Source organism: Bicyclus anynana, chromosome 8, assembly GCF_947172395.1.
Source record: "Bicyclus anynana chromosome 8, ilBicAnyn1.1, whole genome shotgun sequence".
NCBI classification, from domain to species: Eukaryota; Metazoa; Arthropoda; class Insecta; order Lepidoptera; family Nymphalidae; genus Bicyclus; species Bicyclus anynana.
The window spans coordinates 11,869,377-11,886,717 of NC_069090.1; the positions used below are offsets into that span (position 1 = coordinate 11,869,377).

Below are 17,341 nucleotides of genomic sequence, written 5' to 3' on the forward strand. Positions count from 1 at the left end.
AAAGTTTGATTACATAACTCTATTTCATTGCAACGATTACAATCAGATTAATTATAATCTGGAAAAATCGAGATTTAATTTGAGAATTTAAATCAAATAAAACAAAATATAAAATCAAGTAGGTAATTTTATTAGTTTCGAAATAGAAAAAAATCTAATCAATAAATAACTCCTACGTTTAATACATTAAGTGGGATAAAAATTTTATAAACTAAATATTTTTAACGATGCGATATATAAAGGTAGTTTCATAATTTTACAAAAATAATTCGGAGTATTTTACAACGTATACCAATTAAAACGAAACCTATTTGTTGTATGATATCGTTTTTACAATCCAATCTGTATAATGGGATACTTTTGTATAAACACCAGGATAGTATTTCAGTCCACAAGCATAACCAAATGATACAAGGCCAACCACAACGCCTTTATAAATTAAGGGCCCTCCTGAATCACCAAAGCACCCATCAACTCCATCTACATCTGTTCGGCCCGCACATAACATTGAATCTGCTATTATAGCTCCAATAGTCTGATATTGTGATTTGCAGTATCCTTGATCTATCACCAACATCATCGTTTGTTGAAGTTGATCTGGTTGTGGACCATCTCTCTGAAATAGAGAAAATATTAGACAGTCAAAATAACGGTTTGTGAGGAGGTATCCACGGTATAACTATTTTGCCATGTAACCAGCCAAGTGCAGGTCGGACTAGCGCACGTAAATTTCCGTTCAATTTTGTATACAAACAAAATCACGTTTGTTGTACGGAAGCCCCCTTATATATTTATTATATTATATTTTTTAGTATTTGCAGTTGAGCGGCAATGGAAATACAATATAAAGGTTTATCATAAACGACAGATGGATGGACGGAGAGCAAAGTCTTAGTAATAGGGTCCCGTCTTACTCTTTGCGTAATCACGCCGTATATATGGGCATCATTAGAAAATCAGGGTCAGACTAGTTGTTCATTATTTTAAAATTATCGTCGTTTCATAATCGTTTTAATTGATATTACCAAGAGAGCTAGAATTGTAGCATGCTAGTAGAAATTTTATGCTCCTAAACTTATACGCTATCTGTAGGTCTAATTTCAATAAATTGTCATTAATAATAGTTTAAACTGCTATACGTTACGTTATTTGATACGATGCTTTGAAAGTTGTAAAGAATAAAAAAAGCTACATCTTCTACGAGTAACAAAGGCTCTATGATCTAAATATATAAAACTCAAAGGTGACTGACATAGTGATCTATCAACGCAAAGCGTAACACAACTGGAGGGCCGAAATTTGCATGCAGGTAGATGTTATGATGTAGGCAAGGGGGCGAATTTGGAGATGAAAGTTTGTATGTTAACAATGTATGTTGTTTGGAGATGAAAGTTTGTATGTTAACTTTGTCAATTTTGCGGCGATTTGGCTGAAATTTGAAATGAAAATAGATTTGACTCTGGATTAACGCATACTTTTCATACCGAAAAAATCCTTGATTCCCGCGGGATTCGTGAAAAACTGAATTCCACGCAGACGAAGTCGCGAGCGTCCGCTAGTTATTATTACAGCCCTGTATATATACGGAAACAGATACTACGCAGATAAGACCTCGGGGAGTTTGCTAACTGACTATGAACTTACTTCTATAGTAAATCAAATAACATACCTCAGTAGAACCCCATCCGACCAATGTACATACAGAATTAGGTGAAAGTTCGCTTTCTGGTTTTATGATAGTGCCTTGCCGAATTAGATTTCCTATCGTGAATTTCTTGGCTACGACTACAACGGATATGTCATTTGTATAATAGCGTTTGTCAAATCCATAATGTGGTATGATGGACTTAACTTTGTGCAAAACTCCACCTCGGGTACGGTAGGTCGAGCCAACACGGACCTTCCAATATTGCGGTATTGAATAACTGAAATTAATAAACATAAATAATGATCCAATTTTTTAATTCTCGCATTACTAGTGATTACCTCAGCTATAACTCTAGGTCTAGGATTATTTATAAATTAATTTATAAAAAAATATTGGACCCGATTGATTAAAAAAAAATAATATATTTTGCCCTTCAATCTGACTAATATTCCCGTTCCAATATTTATTGTAATATCTGACCTCAACAGGCACAGTAGTTTATAAATTACACTATATGACTAAATTACATTATTATAAAGGTTGACTAGGGCACATTGTTATAGCGATAAGCGATAGGACCACCTTTGCACAATGTTGGTTGAATTAACTTTATTCCACGTTTTTAAATAATGTGTGTCATTGTTTGTTGTGTCACGTGTGTTCAATAATCAATATTAAATTAAACATTACATTTAATGATAGTAATAGAGTCGTGATATGTTGTGTATATGACCAGTGGATATGACCTCTGCCTCTGATTCCGGAGGGTGTGGGTTCTAATCCGGTCCGGGGCATGCACCTCCAACTTTTCAGTTGTGTGAAATTAAATATCACGAGTCCCAAACGGTGAAGGAAAATATCGTGAAGAAACCTGCATACCTGAGAATTTTCATAATTCTCTGCGTGTGTGAAGTCTGCCGCATTGGGCCAGCGTTATAGACTATTGGCCTAACCCCTCTCATTGTAGAAAGGAGACTCGAGCTCAGCAGTAAGCCGTCAGCAGTGAGCTAAATATGGGTTGATAACATCATGTGTATTTTGGAAAGTAATCCAAGAATATATTTTTATGAAGCATTGACTTACTTTCTCCCAGTATCTTTATTGTATTGAAAACAATGAGCTGCAGATATCAAATGCCGTGATGTCAGAATAACGCCTGCGCAATGTTGAACAAACTGTTGATTGCCCCACGCGTCCAACAATAGTTGAGCCAGTATAGGGTACTGCTGTATTGTTGTAGGTGATCCGTTTAGAACACGCAAAAATGGGTAATGAGCATTCACTGCAAAAAAAAGAAATAAAATAAATAATTATTATTAAGTATTGAATCCTACTTGAACCTTGATTGAAATTGTTTCAAAGTTCCGTAATCTGGTTTTGCTCTATGGTATTAGAATAATCGTTATTTTAAAACGAATAACGATACAACCATACTATTATCTAATAAATCAACTCACGACTGTACTCGTACGTAAGCACTAGCCAACGACGTTTTAATGTACCTTGGCACTAGCTGTGTGCCGAAAAATGTCAATAATTTATCGTAGCTAGCTAGGTAGGTACTACGTATCTAATAACTCAAAAAAAAACTCTTTCTACAAATGCTAACCAGCGAAAGTGTAAAATAATCATATGAATAACGTGTATTTCGACGGCCCCCGTGGCGCAGTGGTAAACGTGGTGGATTTACGAGACGGGGTCCTGGGTTCCATCCCCGGATGGGCCGATTGAGGTTTTCTGTTTTCTTAATTGGTCAAGGACTGGCTGGTGGGAGGCTTTAGCCGTGGCTAGTTACCACCCCACCGGCAAAGACGTACCGCCAATCGATTTTGCGTTCCGTTACGATGTCGTGTAGAAACCGAAAGGGGTGTGGATTTCCATCTTCCTTCTAACAAGTTAACCCGCTTCCTTTCTTATATTGCATATTACCCTCAGGTGAGACTGTAGTAAATAGCTAACATGTAAAAGAATAAAAAAAAACATTCATGAGGATTTTATAGGTTAGGTACTGACTTTCTGTTAACCCAGAGCACAGATAACATAATAATTACAAGAAGAGCTATTAGTTTGGCAAGACATACCCATAGACATAGCCATTTGTAGCCCAGTCATATCAGGTAAAAAGGGGGTTAATTGCGGAATGAGTAGGTACACTTAATCTAAAAGCCCTATTACCTAGACCTTAATAATTTAATCGATTGATTTGAATCAATTTACATTCAGAACTACAGTATCTACTTTATTAGGTCGTACGAGTAGGTTACCGCTATGTTACTCTTATTCGTGCTGTACAATAAAAATAATGTATCAAAATCACTCACCATTGTAACACCATAATCCAAGGAAACATATTATTATCCATTTTGTAACACCCATTTTCTTCAGGTTTTTTTTTAAAAACGCCTTACAATAATTCTCGCAAAATTATGTTACGGTATGTTCATACACTTTGCAAGTGATATTTGTACTGACTTCTGATGAATCGAAATACTATCTAACATTCTTGCATCTAATAGCCGAGCTAGTAAACTCCTCTTACAGTTATGGGAAGTTCATTGTGTAGTGCGATCTATATGTTTTGATCATTAATTACTTACCTTTATACCTACCGAATGCCTATTTTTCTAGAATTATTTTTATAAACATAGTATATTATAAGAAATAAGTACATAATTATATATTTTCATAAACATATAAAAGTATAGGTATAGATACCTACTGTTTAAAATTTTATATCTATTCGATCTACCCTACCCACTATAACACTATACTTATTATAGGTACACAGACATATATTAAATTAATTATTACATGTAATTACTTTTACGTACTATCTATTTACATATTTCACTTAAGATAGCAATAAAGCAACCGAGCAATAAGGCTAGTTTAATAGCCTTATTGCTCGGTTGCTTTATTGCTCGGTGCTCCTAAACTTGTTACCTAGGTACCTAAAAAGCAGAGCCGGATTCAGGTTCCTTGATGCCCTAGGGCCTAGGCAATTGTGAACTTCAAAGAATTTCAAAAATGTTATTACGTAAGTACTGCAGGCAGAATTTGTATTTTTTATTTTTTATTGTTTACAAGTTAGCCCTTGACTACCATCTCACCTGATGGTAAGTGATGATACAGTCTAAGATGGAAGCGGGCTAACTTGTTAGGAGGAGGATGAAAATCCACACCCCTTTTCGGTTTTTACACGACATCGTACCGGAACGCTAAATCGCTTGGCGGTACGTCTTTGCCGGTAGGGTGGTAACTAGCCACGGCCGAAGTCTCCCACCAGCCAGACCTGAGCCAATTATTTCGGCCCAGCCGGGGATCGAACCCAGGACCTCCGTCTTGTAAATCCACCGCGCATACCACTGCGCCTCAGAGGTCGTATCAAGCAACGTTAATTCATGCGCATATTTTAAAATGGCTTTGATTTTCGTGTGCTCGTTTTTTTTCTTGATCATATTTGATTGCTCCCTAGACGGGATGTCGTAAGCAATTAGTTAAATAGCTTAGAGAATAATCCAGGACTTGGTGTAAGAATTTGAGGTGAGATGAGATTTATATAGGCAAATAGATACCTATAAAATTTATAGGTAAATTATTTCTTTACTTTTTATTTACGTCATTCAAGACTTATCCATCGAACTTCACACGTAGGTACCTATTTCCTCTAAATATAAATAAGTAAGTAGATTTCTAGAGGCTGAACAATATTAAGAACATCAATCATGCTAAGTGGTTCGCTTTGGGTGGTACTAACGTTACAATAACAAATTATAATATCTGGGCGACCGAGCTGTGCTTGGAATCGGAACGGCTCCAATATTTTCGAATCGAACGTATGGCAATAACATTTTGCTTTTTGTATTCATAAAAAATAATAGGTTGATAATAATTATTTTTTATGAGTGTTCAACTTACATAAAAAAAGCGTATAGATAGGTCCATATCTATCTTTGCCCATTATTACAAAACCGCATCAAAATCGGTCGGTCTATAGATTTTATACATAGTTATACTTGGGGTGTACCTACAACTATTTAAAAATTACCAACTCATACCTATTTAATTTATTTATTACATCTCCATATTTATATAAAAGCAGTAAGTAAGCGTTTGGAAAGTAAATGACCCGTAAACTTACTACCGTTTGCTTTACGTCGAATAGGTCTTGTTCGTTTTAGCGGAGTCAAAAGTGATTACAAAAATAAGAAAACTATTATCGAACAAAGGTTATGATTGACATTTGTCAGAACAACTTAATTAACAAATCAAACTGTAACCAAAATAAGACCCTAGAATGGCAGAGAATGTTCTTAAGTGAATTCACGCACTTGTGAACGATGTGTGAGGGGTTTAAGGATCCTTTGACTGTTAACAATCACTCCCCTTTTCCATTCAAGTCACTCTCCGCGCCTATACCAAGTAACCCATAAAGAATTCCATAACAAGAGATGAGGACGGCTCAAACGCCACGAGCACACTAAAGCCGTCCGTACCGCAAGTCGTTGCAAAGCGGCGATAACATTCTTTCCTGGGCTTTTTCCGCACTTTACCACTAAGGTTGGCCGTTCAACGTATTCGTAGGTCCATTAGATGCCGGTCTCCATCTGGCTAGTCCATTAGTACCTACTGGAGTTACACCAGCCAACCGAGCTCGCTCTAAAAGCTTAGTAGGCCGCCCCAGATCTCGAAGGCCTGAAGGAGTGTTGCTGGGGAGCCAATGTGTGCTGCGCGTTGTTCAGATACACCTCTGCATCTGAGCATAAAATATTATCGGTGTTTCTTCTGCCTCCATGCATGCTCTGCACTGCACAGACGACTGTCGGTTATACCTAGAACCTCCTAGAACCGAACGGTGTATAAGTATATTATAATTAGTTATTAGTTGTACCTATTTTAAGTTACGGTTAAATTTAAGTAGTTTTAGTTTACCTAAACACGGGTTGAGGTTTAGTAAGGCTTCTTAAGTGAGTTTGCAGTCATTTGTATTAGCCCATGACTATGCATGTGTCATCCGTGTTTTTTTTTGTACTCACTGTTGGTACCTTACGTTAAATAGGTACTTATGAACCTAATACCGATTAATAACCCTGCTTTTCTTGTCTTTTGTTCATTTATTTTTGACAGTTGACTCTGATATTAGGCTACAAATCTACTCACACACACACACACACACAAACACAAACAACGCAATTATGGCAACACGTAGTGGTTGGGTATCGAACTCAAGACCTCTAGGATATGAATCCGGCCTCTTTAACAGTGACGCTCAAGGAGTTAGAAGCTATTTAGACTTTACGAGTTCAAAGTCCCGCAAAGCCAATCAAATATAGATTAAAATTAAAATTGGATTACTCAGTATAATTATCATTTTTTTGCTTGTATGCCTCATGCCTCAAATTGTAATATGATAATGATTGATTGCTCTCAGAAAACGATGTAGGTATTAAGAGGCAAAACAAAAGAAGCAAGTGTTACTATGCGGAGTTGACGTTTAATTTTACCTATATCACTCAATTCACAATCACGGAAGCACTCGGATTGATACAATTAAGCCAAAACATGCTTTCAGGACGACCCTCTAAGCCGAGGTTCGATTCTCAGAGGTTAGAGAGAGAGAGAGTTGCTCCACCAATCTCTTTGGCCTTTGGGCCCCATCAGGTGATGCTTCTGCGCTCGCCCAAGCCCCGCCGTGAACCGCTGAGGTCCCATTAGGGAAGCAACGGCGGGGCACTTACACAATCAAAAAAAAGATGTGTGTTAGCTCCGACGCACGAATGGAGTTTACCGTTTCTGATCAATTGTCTAAATAGGTGTGTATGTTGCCCCGCAGCATACACTATGTACGTCTCAATACCCACGCCTGAAAAGTGAATGGTGCGCAGAATAGGTTGCGCACAAAAAACGTAACGCTGTCATTCGTTCATCCAATTTTACTGCCAATATTTTTTTTTATATCAGGTGCTCTTTAAGATAAATCGATTCATATGGGGTAAACTCCAAAATTCTGCCACTAGGCACTCAAAAAGGAGTGTGGATGCTCAACCTACAAGTTAGACTGCGTGCTTCCATCTTAGTCTTAGCATCATCACTTACCATCACTTGATATTGTAATCAAGGGCTAACTTGTAAAGTATGAACAAAAATTAAATTCTGTGCCTAGCTGTGGGCCATTAAGAAATAAGATTAATAACATTGATATTTTTAACAGAAACAAATTATTTATTTCAAAAAATCATCTATAAGTATATATACATAACAAAAATATAGAATAAAATTGTAAAATGAGATTTTATCTAATAATTCCTTTATTTCTAATAGCAGTTTCAATTTGTGTGTCTATACTTGTATAATACTTCATGTAAGTTAACAATTTTGTCACCCTTTTCAGATCTCCATCAAAGAAAGCTGTGGACAACTTCTTCTGTAAATCTTTTATCATCGCTTTATTTTCCTTATTCAGTTTTATTATGTCTTCCTCTGTACTCGCTTCTTCTACTTCCTCATTCTTCTCCATTATTTTCACTAAAAACTCCTGATCCGCTTCTGTGTTCTCTGGTATTTCTTTACCTCTTAAACGCAGCATATAAATACCTATAACAAAAGGGAAATATATAAGATAGATTATTTGTTATTTTTGCATTATTAAAAAAAAACTAGCAGTCAAATTATGCTTATGTGCACTTCTTCCCTATCCCTACCCTAAAATAAAGGAAACTCTCCATAAAAACCATTATCATACTTCAAGGAATGTCTTTAAAAATAGTCTTTCAAATTGGTTTAGCCATTTGCATTTGCATTTGCACTTAGCAACACATTTCATACATTTGTTTTTATATTATAGATGTTATACTGAGTGAAATTGCCAATTTAGTTTCAAAAGCACAATCTTACTATAACTGGCAAAAATAATGCCTAAGGTTAATTTTAGTTAATTATAAAGACACAGTTACATACCTCTTGCTAGTGGCTCCAATAAAGTTTTATATGCATCATTAACTATTGATGAGTACTGTGCTGATATTTCTTGTTCTTTTTGATCTCTGTAAAAATTAATAGTGTTTAAAAAAATTATAACAACTTCTTCTATAACTTATTTCAATAGAAGCTGACACAATTACATTAAACACATAGTACATGTTTTGTTTTAACTATAAAGTTTAGATAAAATTAAATGAAATTTAGTCATAAGTATTCATCTAAATATCTATTACTTTTATAATTAAAATGACTTTGATTCCTGTTATAGTAACCTTCCTAAATTGTGTTAATTGAGTAGTGATTTTCCTTTATATGCACATAACTGAAAAGTTGGAGGTGCATGCCCCGAACCGGATCTAACTACACTCTCCAAATCGAAGGCAATGGTTATATCCACTGGGTTATCATGGCTCTTTAAGAAATTAAATATCCCATTTCTCAAATGATGAAAATATTGTAAGGAAACCTGCATACCTGAGAATTTTCTTAATTCTCTACATGTGGGAAGTCTGCCAGACTGCATTAGGCTAGACTGGTGGACTATGACCCTAACCCCCTAACATTCATAGAGGAGACTCATGCTCAACAGTGAGCCGAATATAGGTTGTTAATGATGAATGATGAGTGATTTTTGGTTTCAATACCAAAAAAAAAATTAAATATTTACCTATTCGCATATTTGTCAGGATGTAAATACTTCTGCAGATCTTTATACTTTTTAGCCAGGTCGGTCTCATCAACGTCATATGTTTCTTTTACACCGAGAATGCAAAAATAATTCTCCGCTTTGTCTGGCTTTTGCAAAGCTTTGCAGTGGGAACAAAAAAGGTTAGAAATCAAATTGTTGTCATTTTTACCGCAGGACCAACAAGATCTATATCTCTGATGTATAGTAAAACGATTTTGTCGTCCGAAATTCCATACAAATCTTCCGATACTCATGATTTTCAAATATTTCAATTTAGTTTCAAATAATCAGTGAGGCTGTTTTCTGACCTGAACTTGACCTTTATTAAAATTTCACGTCACACATCATAGTACACACACTTAAAATAGTTTTTTACGTAATATTACCCCTATATTTGCTATACAATATTTTAAATAGTTTTTGGTATATTTTATTTGTTTTCATTTCATAATCAAAAAGTCACCGATCAGCTGACTGTTATCAAAATGACAATAGCAGATAGCTTTTTTAGTTTAACTGACTTTTTGGCTCTTAGTTCTTGCCTCTTTTTTTTTTTTAGCGCCTAATGGCTGCTAATGACAGATCTGCAAGAAGACAGATGCGGATGGTTATAAAACACATTGATAATTAATGTTCCTTGGGCTACTCACATTGCTGTCGCCGCAAGCCACCTTGGTTCTGGCCGCAAATCTATACTCGAAACAAATAGGTATACTGTGGCCTAGACCTCAGAGCCGCAAACTGGTTGTTAAAAAATATGAATTGTCAATGTCAATGTCAGTCATTGTCAATTGTCATTGTAAATCTTCATTTGTGGTCTGTGTTGTAAATGTTGGGAATGGAATGGAGGTTTTTTTTTTGTAATTTGTTTGTTTTGTTGAGCTCTGATTGAGATATTTGATGTGATTTGATTTGAAATTTCAATTTTTAATACAAATAACATTTACATTTTTTCATTTTAGTTGAACATTTACCATACTACATTGTGGGCTGAGTGCTTGTAACGGCTTGGAAGGCACTACAGAAAGGAAAACGCTTTACATCTGGAAGGACCTGAACTTGAATACTTTATTACATTCAAAAGCTTTGAAAACCATGGTATCATATTTTACTATAGATGCTACAGGTGAGAATACAAACTTTCAAAAAGAAATCTCGAATATGATGCACGGTTTTGGCGACAATCCTAACCCGAACGCTGCTACAGTGGTGCTAGTAGAAGACATTGTCCTTCAGCAACTCAGATCAATGATCCAAGAAGCTTTGAACTACTCAATGCTCAAAGGCACGAATGTAATATCAAATCATGAAATTATTTATTTAATGAGAAAGAACCCGGTTAAATTAAAAAGACTACAAAATTATCAGATAAAAATGGATCATATTGACAACACACGTAATCCAACTGCTGCAAATCCGTCTACTACGAGTATATTAACAGGAATCGTTTTAGAAGAGGAGAAGGAGAGTAAAAAGAAGCGAACGCACATTGATGTAATAAAAGATTTGGATGAAATGGATGAAGTAAGTTTAGTCAAGTTTGATGCTATAGATTATTTAAGGAAGGTTAGAGCTGCTAAGATAACAGAGTCTATGTCGTTTGAGAAATATGAGGCTTATCACAAAGCAAGATGCAGTTCATTCCGTTCGGGCTATGGTCTAAGTAAAGGATTTGTGAAGTTAGAGAGTTGGATTAATCCTACAAAGGAGTTGAAAATAACACAATTGGCGTTAGAAGTATTATGTTTTCTTGCATATGAAACAGTTGCGGAAATAGTTGACGCTGTATTTTTAATACGGCAAGACAGTAAAAAGAAAAGTGGTGATCCCTTTAGTAAGTTTGAAGGTGGTTACTTCTGTAACCCGCAGAGTTTGAACAATGCTGTGTACATAAAATCTGGATATGAAGGCGTACCGGCCATTACTGTGGCTGAAGTTAGAGAAGTGTTGCGAAGATATTTTACACCTACTACAGGAATCAATGGCCTGTTTCATAGAAATATGAGCAATGATTTGCCTGTTAGATTTATTGCTATATAAATTTGTGACCAAGTTTTTTTTATATTGGAGCTATAAAAATATTAAATAATGTCATTACAGTATTTAATAGTTAAGATCCATACTTGTAATCCATTGATCTTAAGTATAATTTGAATGAAATTGTAATTTCTACATGAAAATTCATCAAATAATTTTTTTTTAAGTAAAAAATTACTGAAACTTACCTGTACTGTTTGCTGGATGCAGATGGCTCAGAATCGTGATTTTTGGATCAGTGGACATCCATCGGCTGACATGATGATAATGACCTGTACTGTAAAGGCATTGTAGCATACTTTGTTTTAGAACAGCAGTAACTTTGTCAGTTCATGCCTCCCATAAGTAAATATGTACATAGTGGCATCTATGAAGTTTAGGTCTATGATAATCTAATGTTAATTACAAACCTTTTGTGAAAATTCAAGAATTTGTGTCATTAGAATCATCACAATTTTTCTTAAATAAAAGTCATATAAAATGTCTCTATTGTTTTTATTTTGGGTGTTGGCAGATCTTGTTTAAACAACATTTATGTAATTATGTAGTGAGATTTATATCTAAAAGCCTAGAACATGCCAACAGCCAAAGACAATTCCATTCAGTTTAAGTTCAATTGAATAGCCTTAGTTATTGAGCATGTCTAAAACATTTCATTGTTTGTTGTGACTTTTCATTATCCTACTAATATTATAAACACAAAAGTTTGTATGGATGTTTGTTACTCTTTAACGCCACAACTACTGAACTGGTTTGGCTGAAACTTTTCATCCCGGAAACATCCATGTTTCCCAAGGTGTTTGTGAAAAGCTAAACGCGGACGAAGTCGCGGGCGTCCGCTAGTAGACTATAAGTTTCAAGGAATTTATAGACTAGTGGACCCAGTCAAGCTTCGCTTTGACTTATGAGCACTTCTCCCTGCCCCTACCGGTTACTCTACACTTGAATTATATATTATGGTATTCAAGTTCAAATTTAGGACTTTTATGTATTATTTCAGATTGTTTGTATAGAAAAGTTTGTTTTAGACGTTTTCATGCCATTTTCTTTGAATTTTTTTCTCCGTAAGAATCGTCTTCAAGAAATATTCTATAAAAAGAATTAGCAAAATCGGTTCAGCTGCTCTCGAGATTTGCGCTTAGGAACAAATTCAAGATTCATTTATAAATTAAGTATAGAAAAAAAGGAGGTATTTCTATAAAGTTGTTATGACAGTGGTAGTAATAATCTTATTAACATAAAAATGGAACCGACTTCAAAGACGTATTTTGATTTTAACACAAAACTACTGAAGCAATTTTCATGAAAGTGAAATGGGACCAATCTGTAAGTATACTCTTTCAAACAAAAAAAGAATTTTCAAAATTGGTTATTAAATGACGAATTTATGAGGTAACAAACATTAAAAAAAGACGCTTTGAATTGACAACCTCCTCCTTTTTTTGAAGTCGGTTTAAAATAAGAGTGTATTTTGATGACGTTCTTTTTTGAGCAGCTTGCATGTCGTCATGCTGCTCGTCGCGTTAATGATTGAGTGCGATAATGTTCTGTGGTGTATTACTGATCATAAATTATTTAGTTCATGTTGAACATGTTGGACACGGCAGGTGAGTGTTATGCATTCTAAAAGGATCCCTAAAACCTACACCCAAGATCCCAAGTCCTGGGTCTGTCTTTTCCACGTAATTAAACTGTTTAGACTGTAGCTTAATCAAAGAACTAGAGGACGCCCGCGACTTCGTCCGCCCTTAAAGCTCCTTAATTCGGCCCTCTTGCAAAATCCGTTCTTAGCGGACGTCTACTAACTGTGTGCCTAGTTGGAGTTTTCAATATTTTCATACTGTTATTTTGTTATTATCGCGTTGACGCAAACGCAAATTTATATGGAATTGAAACAGTTGTGCAGTAGTGCCACTAGATGGCGCTGTTTCTATTTCTAAGAAATTCGCGTTTACGTTAACGTGATAGCAACTGTATCATACTGCCACTAGGCCCTCTGTAAATGAACTCCCTGCCAAATGTCATATATACGTCAAGTGGTTTTCGAGATTTCGATATAAGTGATTTTCGCATTTATTTGTATACTAGCTGACGCCGCGCGGTTTCACTCGGGTGGTTTCCTTTCCCGTAGGAATATGGGGATAAAATATAGCCTAAAGCCTTCATCGATAAATGGGCTATCTAACACTGAATGAATTTTTCAAATCGGATCAGTAGTTCCTGAGATTAGCGCGTTCAATCAAACAAACAAACTCTTCAGTTTTATAATATTAGTAGGTATAGATTACTAGCGGACGCCCGCGACTTTGTCCATGTGAAATTTAGTTTCTCACAAACCCTCGGGAACCATGGGGTTTTCCAAAATAAAAAATAGCCTATGTGTTAATACAGAGTAAAATGTATTTCCATTGAAAATTTCAGACAAATCGATTCAGTAAGTAGTTGCGGCGTTAAAGAGTAACAAACATCCATACAAACTTCCGCGTTTATAATATTAGTAGAAAATAGGATGCTGACGCTGAAAATGCAGGCATGCCCTACTACACGAGCAAATAATCTAGATAACTCCAGCAGTTGATTAAACACAAAGCAAAAAGCAAACAGAATAAATTCAGGAACCTATTCATATATTTCTAAATCCTGCAGCACGATTTTAATATCACAGCACATAATTCAAACCAGTAAATAACATTATGGGCAACTGTGCGAACTGTTGCTACATACTCCGGGCATTGCTCCAGCGCGTGGAGCAACTCACTTTGTTTGATAATTGTTGAGCAAACTGGTATGCAGAGTCGCCCGTCCTTTGCAATTAAGTGTAACACAATCATGCTGCATACAAGTTTGAGCTTTAGCGATCCGCAAATTCTCTGGATATTGTTTACGTTCATATAAACAGGTTCTGGTAAATATTATTTGCAGTAATACCGTAACTGTCTCGTAAGTCCTGTAGTTTCGGATTACGAGATTCGAGTCCTTATTCAAGAAATGAAAAACCGAGTTTTTCTTCTGAGTTTTCTTTAAAAAGGCCCAAAGTTGGGAAGTTGGTAATGTTATCCTCGTACCTCGCAGAGGACGTTAAGTCGTCGATCCTAGTTATTGTCATTACCATCTGAGCAACTCTCTGTTTAATAATTGTTGAGCAAACTGGTATGCAGAGTCGCCCCTCCTTTGCAATTAAGTGTAACACAATCATGCTGCATACAAGTTTGAGCTTTAGCAATCCGCAAATTCTCTGGATATTGTTTACGTTCATATAAACAGGTTCTGGTAAATATTATTTGCAGTAATACCGTAACTGTCTCGTAAGTCCTGTAGTTTCGGATTACGAGATTCGAGTCCTTATTCAAGAAATGAAAAACCGAGTTTTTCTTCTGAGTTTTCTTTAAAAAGGCCCAAAGTTGGGAAGTTGGTAATGTTATCCTCGTACCTCGCAGAGGACGTTAAGTCGTCGATCCTAGTTATTGTCATTACCATCTGAGCAACTCTCTGTTTAATAATTGTTGAGCAAACTGGTATGCAGAGGCGCCCCTCCTTTGCAATTAAGTGTAACACAATCATGCTGCATACAAGTTTGAGCTTTAGCAATCCGCAAATTCTCTGGATATTGTTTACGTTCATATAAACGGGTTCTGGTAAATATTATTTGCAGTAATGCCGTAACTGTCTCGTAAGTCCTGTGGTTTCGGATCACGAGGAGATTCGAGTCCTTAGTCAAGAAATGAAAAATTTTATTCTAGATTTTCTTTAAAAAAGACCAGAGTTGGGAAGTTGGTCATGTTACTCTTGTACCTCGCAGAGAACGTTATGTCGTCGATCTTAGTTATTGTCATTACCATCTGAGCAATTTTCTGTTTAATAATTGTTGAGCAAACTGGTATGCAGAGTCGCCCGTCATTTGCAATTAAGTGTAACACAATCATGCTGCATACAAGTTTGAGCTTCAGCAATACGAAAATAAGAAGTTATTAGTAAAAATTGGCAGCCTGGAGTTGGGAAGTTGGTGACTACACTCCCGTACCTTAGCAAGGGCGTAAAGCCGTCGGTCCCGATCATTATCATATCATTAACAATTGATTGTGGTCGTAAAGAATTAAACATTATCACCCTGCTCGCCAACCAGCGTTGAAATAGCGTGGCGGATCTACGCCCCATATCTCCTCTCCTACCAGAAGGGAAGCCTGGTTCGGTCGTTAAAATATAACGAATAATGATAAAGATCCATTTCCAAGTAATCTAAATATCTCTCAATGTTTTTTTCACAAATTTTCACTTAGCCATACTAAATTTCTCCCAGTATAATTAAGACCGTCTAGACGAAACGCATTAACTTAAATAATGATTAAGTAAATAGATACGTGACATGGCAAATTGAAGAAACCATATTTACCTGTCTTAGATACCTACCGATTTAGTTAGTCTATTTGCAAATTATATCATCATTAGCATCATCAACAACCCATATCGGCTCACTGTTGAGCACGAGTCTCTTAACCCCTCTCAGAGTGAGAGGGGTCCATTCCATCCATCCATAAAAATACTTCATACACATAGAGTATTAAGAAAATTCTTAGGTATGCATTTTTTCTTACGCTGTTTTTCTTCACCGTTTTAGACACGTGATATTTAATTCCATAAAATGCACTTAATTCAAAAGTTGGTGCCCCGACCGGTGACGAACCTAATCGCCCTCCGAATCGGAGTCAGAGGTCATATCTCCATTGGGCTATGATGAGGACACCTGCATACCTTAGACTTTTCTTAATTCGTGTGTGAAGTCTGCCAATCCGCATTGGTCTTGGCATTAGCCTTACTCCACTCATGCTGAGACGAGACCCGTGCTCAACAGTGCGCCAAATATGGGTTGTGAATAATGAAGTCAACTAGTTACGAGTACCTAAGTACCTCAACGCAAATTAAGTGTTTTTCTCCGCCTAAAATATCTTTCTCAAAGAAGATTCAACGCAACGATAAATAAAATGTGGCAGCGCCTTAATAATTGAGTGCTTAATAAGTAAGCATCTAATATATAAACCATTGGCCCGACCTCCGCTTACCGTTTCAATAGCGATACGATCTTACATTTGCCTTGTGTCCAGGTTCAAGTAGGTAAGTACATAAGTACATAGTGGAAACGTATGAGTATGCTTCAACCCCTAGAGATCCTTCAACCCAGAGCTCAGACCCAATTCCAACGATTAATTGAGTGGCCGAAGGGAAGCCGAATTGGCTATCGTAAGGCCACATGTTATGTTTCGTGACTGAAGTGCCTTTCTACTTGCGTGGAGCGAAATGCTTTTCTTTTATCTTCGTTTGAAATTACTTTTTTTCATTCGATGAAATGTTGCGATGCGATCTTTACGTCGAGGCATTAATGATCTTTGACTTTATATTACTAGTAGATGCCTGCGACTTCGCCACTTGAATTTTAGTTTCTTACAGAATACGTTATCATAGTTTTTTTTTGAGATAAAAGTACATACCTAATAACATATATAACATAACTAATAAAAGCTGAAGAGTTTGTTTGTTTGGTTTAACGCGCTAATCTCAGGAACTATTGCTCCAATTAGAAAAAAACTTTCAGTATTTGATAGCCTATTTATCAAGAAAGGCTGTGTGTATATGTTATCCCCGTATTCTTACGGGAACGGGAACCATGCAGGTGAAACAGGCGCGGCGTATATATTGTTTAATACTCCTCCAGTGATACTTCTTATAAATTGGCTTAGCCATTCCAAACATTAGGCCGGATAAACAGAAAGATAGAGACAACATTTTTAAAAGTTCATTTGCATTTTGATATCGTGTAAATAACTGTTAGCACTTAAGAAACTCATTTGTTTTTAAATCACAGATATACACTTTAATTTTATTGATGTGTATTGATAACTAGCGGATGCCCACGACTTCGTCCGCCCTTAGACCTCTTTAATTTAGCCCTATCGCAAAATCCGTTCTTAGTGGATATGTACTAAATATAGATT

At 36.1% G+C, this 17,341-nt stretch overlaps 3 protein-coding genes across 3 annotated transcripts; 1 reads left to right on the forward strand and 2 right to left on the reverse strand.

Moving 5' to 3' along the window:
* Positions 1-195: 195 nt before the first annotated feature.
* LOC112052678 (trypsin, alkaline C-like) lies at positions 196-4,491 on the reverse strand. The gene is made up of 4 exons (XM_052882996.1): positions 3,970-4,491; positions 2,732-2,930; positions 1,670-1,925; positions 196-616 (listed from the first exon to the last, which is right to left on the reverse strand). The coding sequence occupies exons 1-4, from the start codon at positions 4,022-4,024 to the stop codon at positions 308-310; spliced, it is 819 nt and encodes a 272-aa protein (XP_052738956.1). The 5' UTR covers positions 4,025-4,491; the 3' UTR covers positions 196-307.
* Positions 4,492-7,847: 3,356 nt separating this feature from the next.
* Positions 7,848-9,807, reverse strand: LOC112052679 (iron-sulfur cluster co-chaperone protein HscB). Its single transcript, XM_024091856.2, has 3 exons — positions 9,297-9,807; positions 8,606-8,691; positions 7,848-8,242 (listed from the first exon to the last, which is right to left on the reverse strand). The coding sequence occupies exons 1-3, from the start codon at positions 9,569-9,571 to the stop codon at positions 7,941-7,943; spliced, it is 663 nt and encodes a 220-aa protein (XP_023947624.2). The 5' UTR covers positions 9,572-9,807; the 3' UTR covers positions 7,848-7,940.
* Positions 9,808-10,190: 383 nt separating this feature from the next.
* Positions 10,191-11,580, forward strand: LOC112052680 (transcription initiation protein SPT3 homolog). The gene has a single exon (XM_024091857.2). The coding sequence runs from the start codon at positions 10,413-10,415 to the stop codon at positions 11,355-11,357; it is 945 nt and encodes a 314-aa protein (XP_023947625.1). The 5' UTR covers positions 10,191-10,412; the 3' UTR covers positions 11,358-11,580.
* The last annotated feature ends 5,761 nt before the right edge of the window (positions 11,581-17,341 follow it).

What these genes read in the sequence shown, in the direction of transcription:
- LOC112052678 (XM_052882996.1), bottom strand. Translation starts at nt 4,024, where the DNA reads ATGGGTGTTACAAAATGGATAATAATATGTTTCCTTGGATTATGGTGT. An exon ending in TGGATTATGGTGTTACAATG is followed by an intron (nt 2,931 to 3,969) that starts GTGAGTGATTTT and finishes TTTTTTTTGCAG; the next exon opens with TGAATGCTCATTACCCATTT. An exon ending in AATAAAGATACTGGGAGAAA is followed by an intron (nt 1,926 to 2,731) that starts GTAAGTCAATGC and finishes TATTAATTTCAG; the next exon opens with TTATTCAATACCGCAATATT.
- LOC112052680 (XM_024091857.2), top strand. Translation starts at nt 10,413, where the DNA reads ATGGTATCATATTTTACTATAGATGCTACAGGTGAGAATACAAACTTT.
- LOC112052679 (XM_024091856.2), bottom strand. Translation starts at nt 9,571, where the DNA reads ATGAGTATCGGAAGATTTGTATGGAATTTCGGACGACAAAATCGTTTT. An exon ending in CCTGACAAATATGCGAATAG is followed by an intron (nt 8,692 to 9,296) that starts GTAAATATTTAA and finishes TAATTTTTACAG; the next exon opens with AGATCAAAAAGAACAAGAAA. An exon ending in ATTGGAGCCACTAGCAAGAG is followed by an intron (nt 8,243 to 8,605) that starts GTATGTAACTGT and finishes CTTTTGTTATAG; the next exon opens with GTATTTATATGCTGCGTTTA.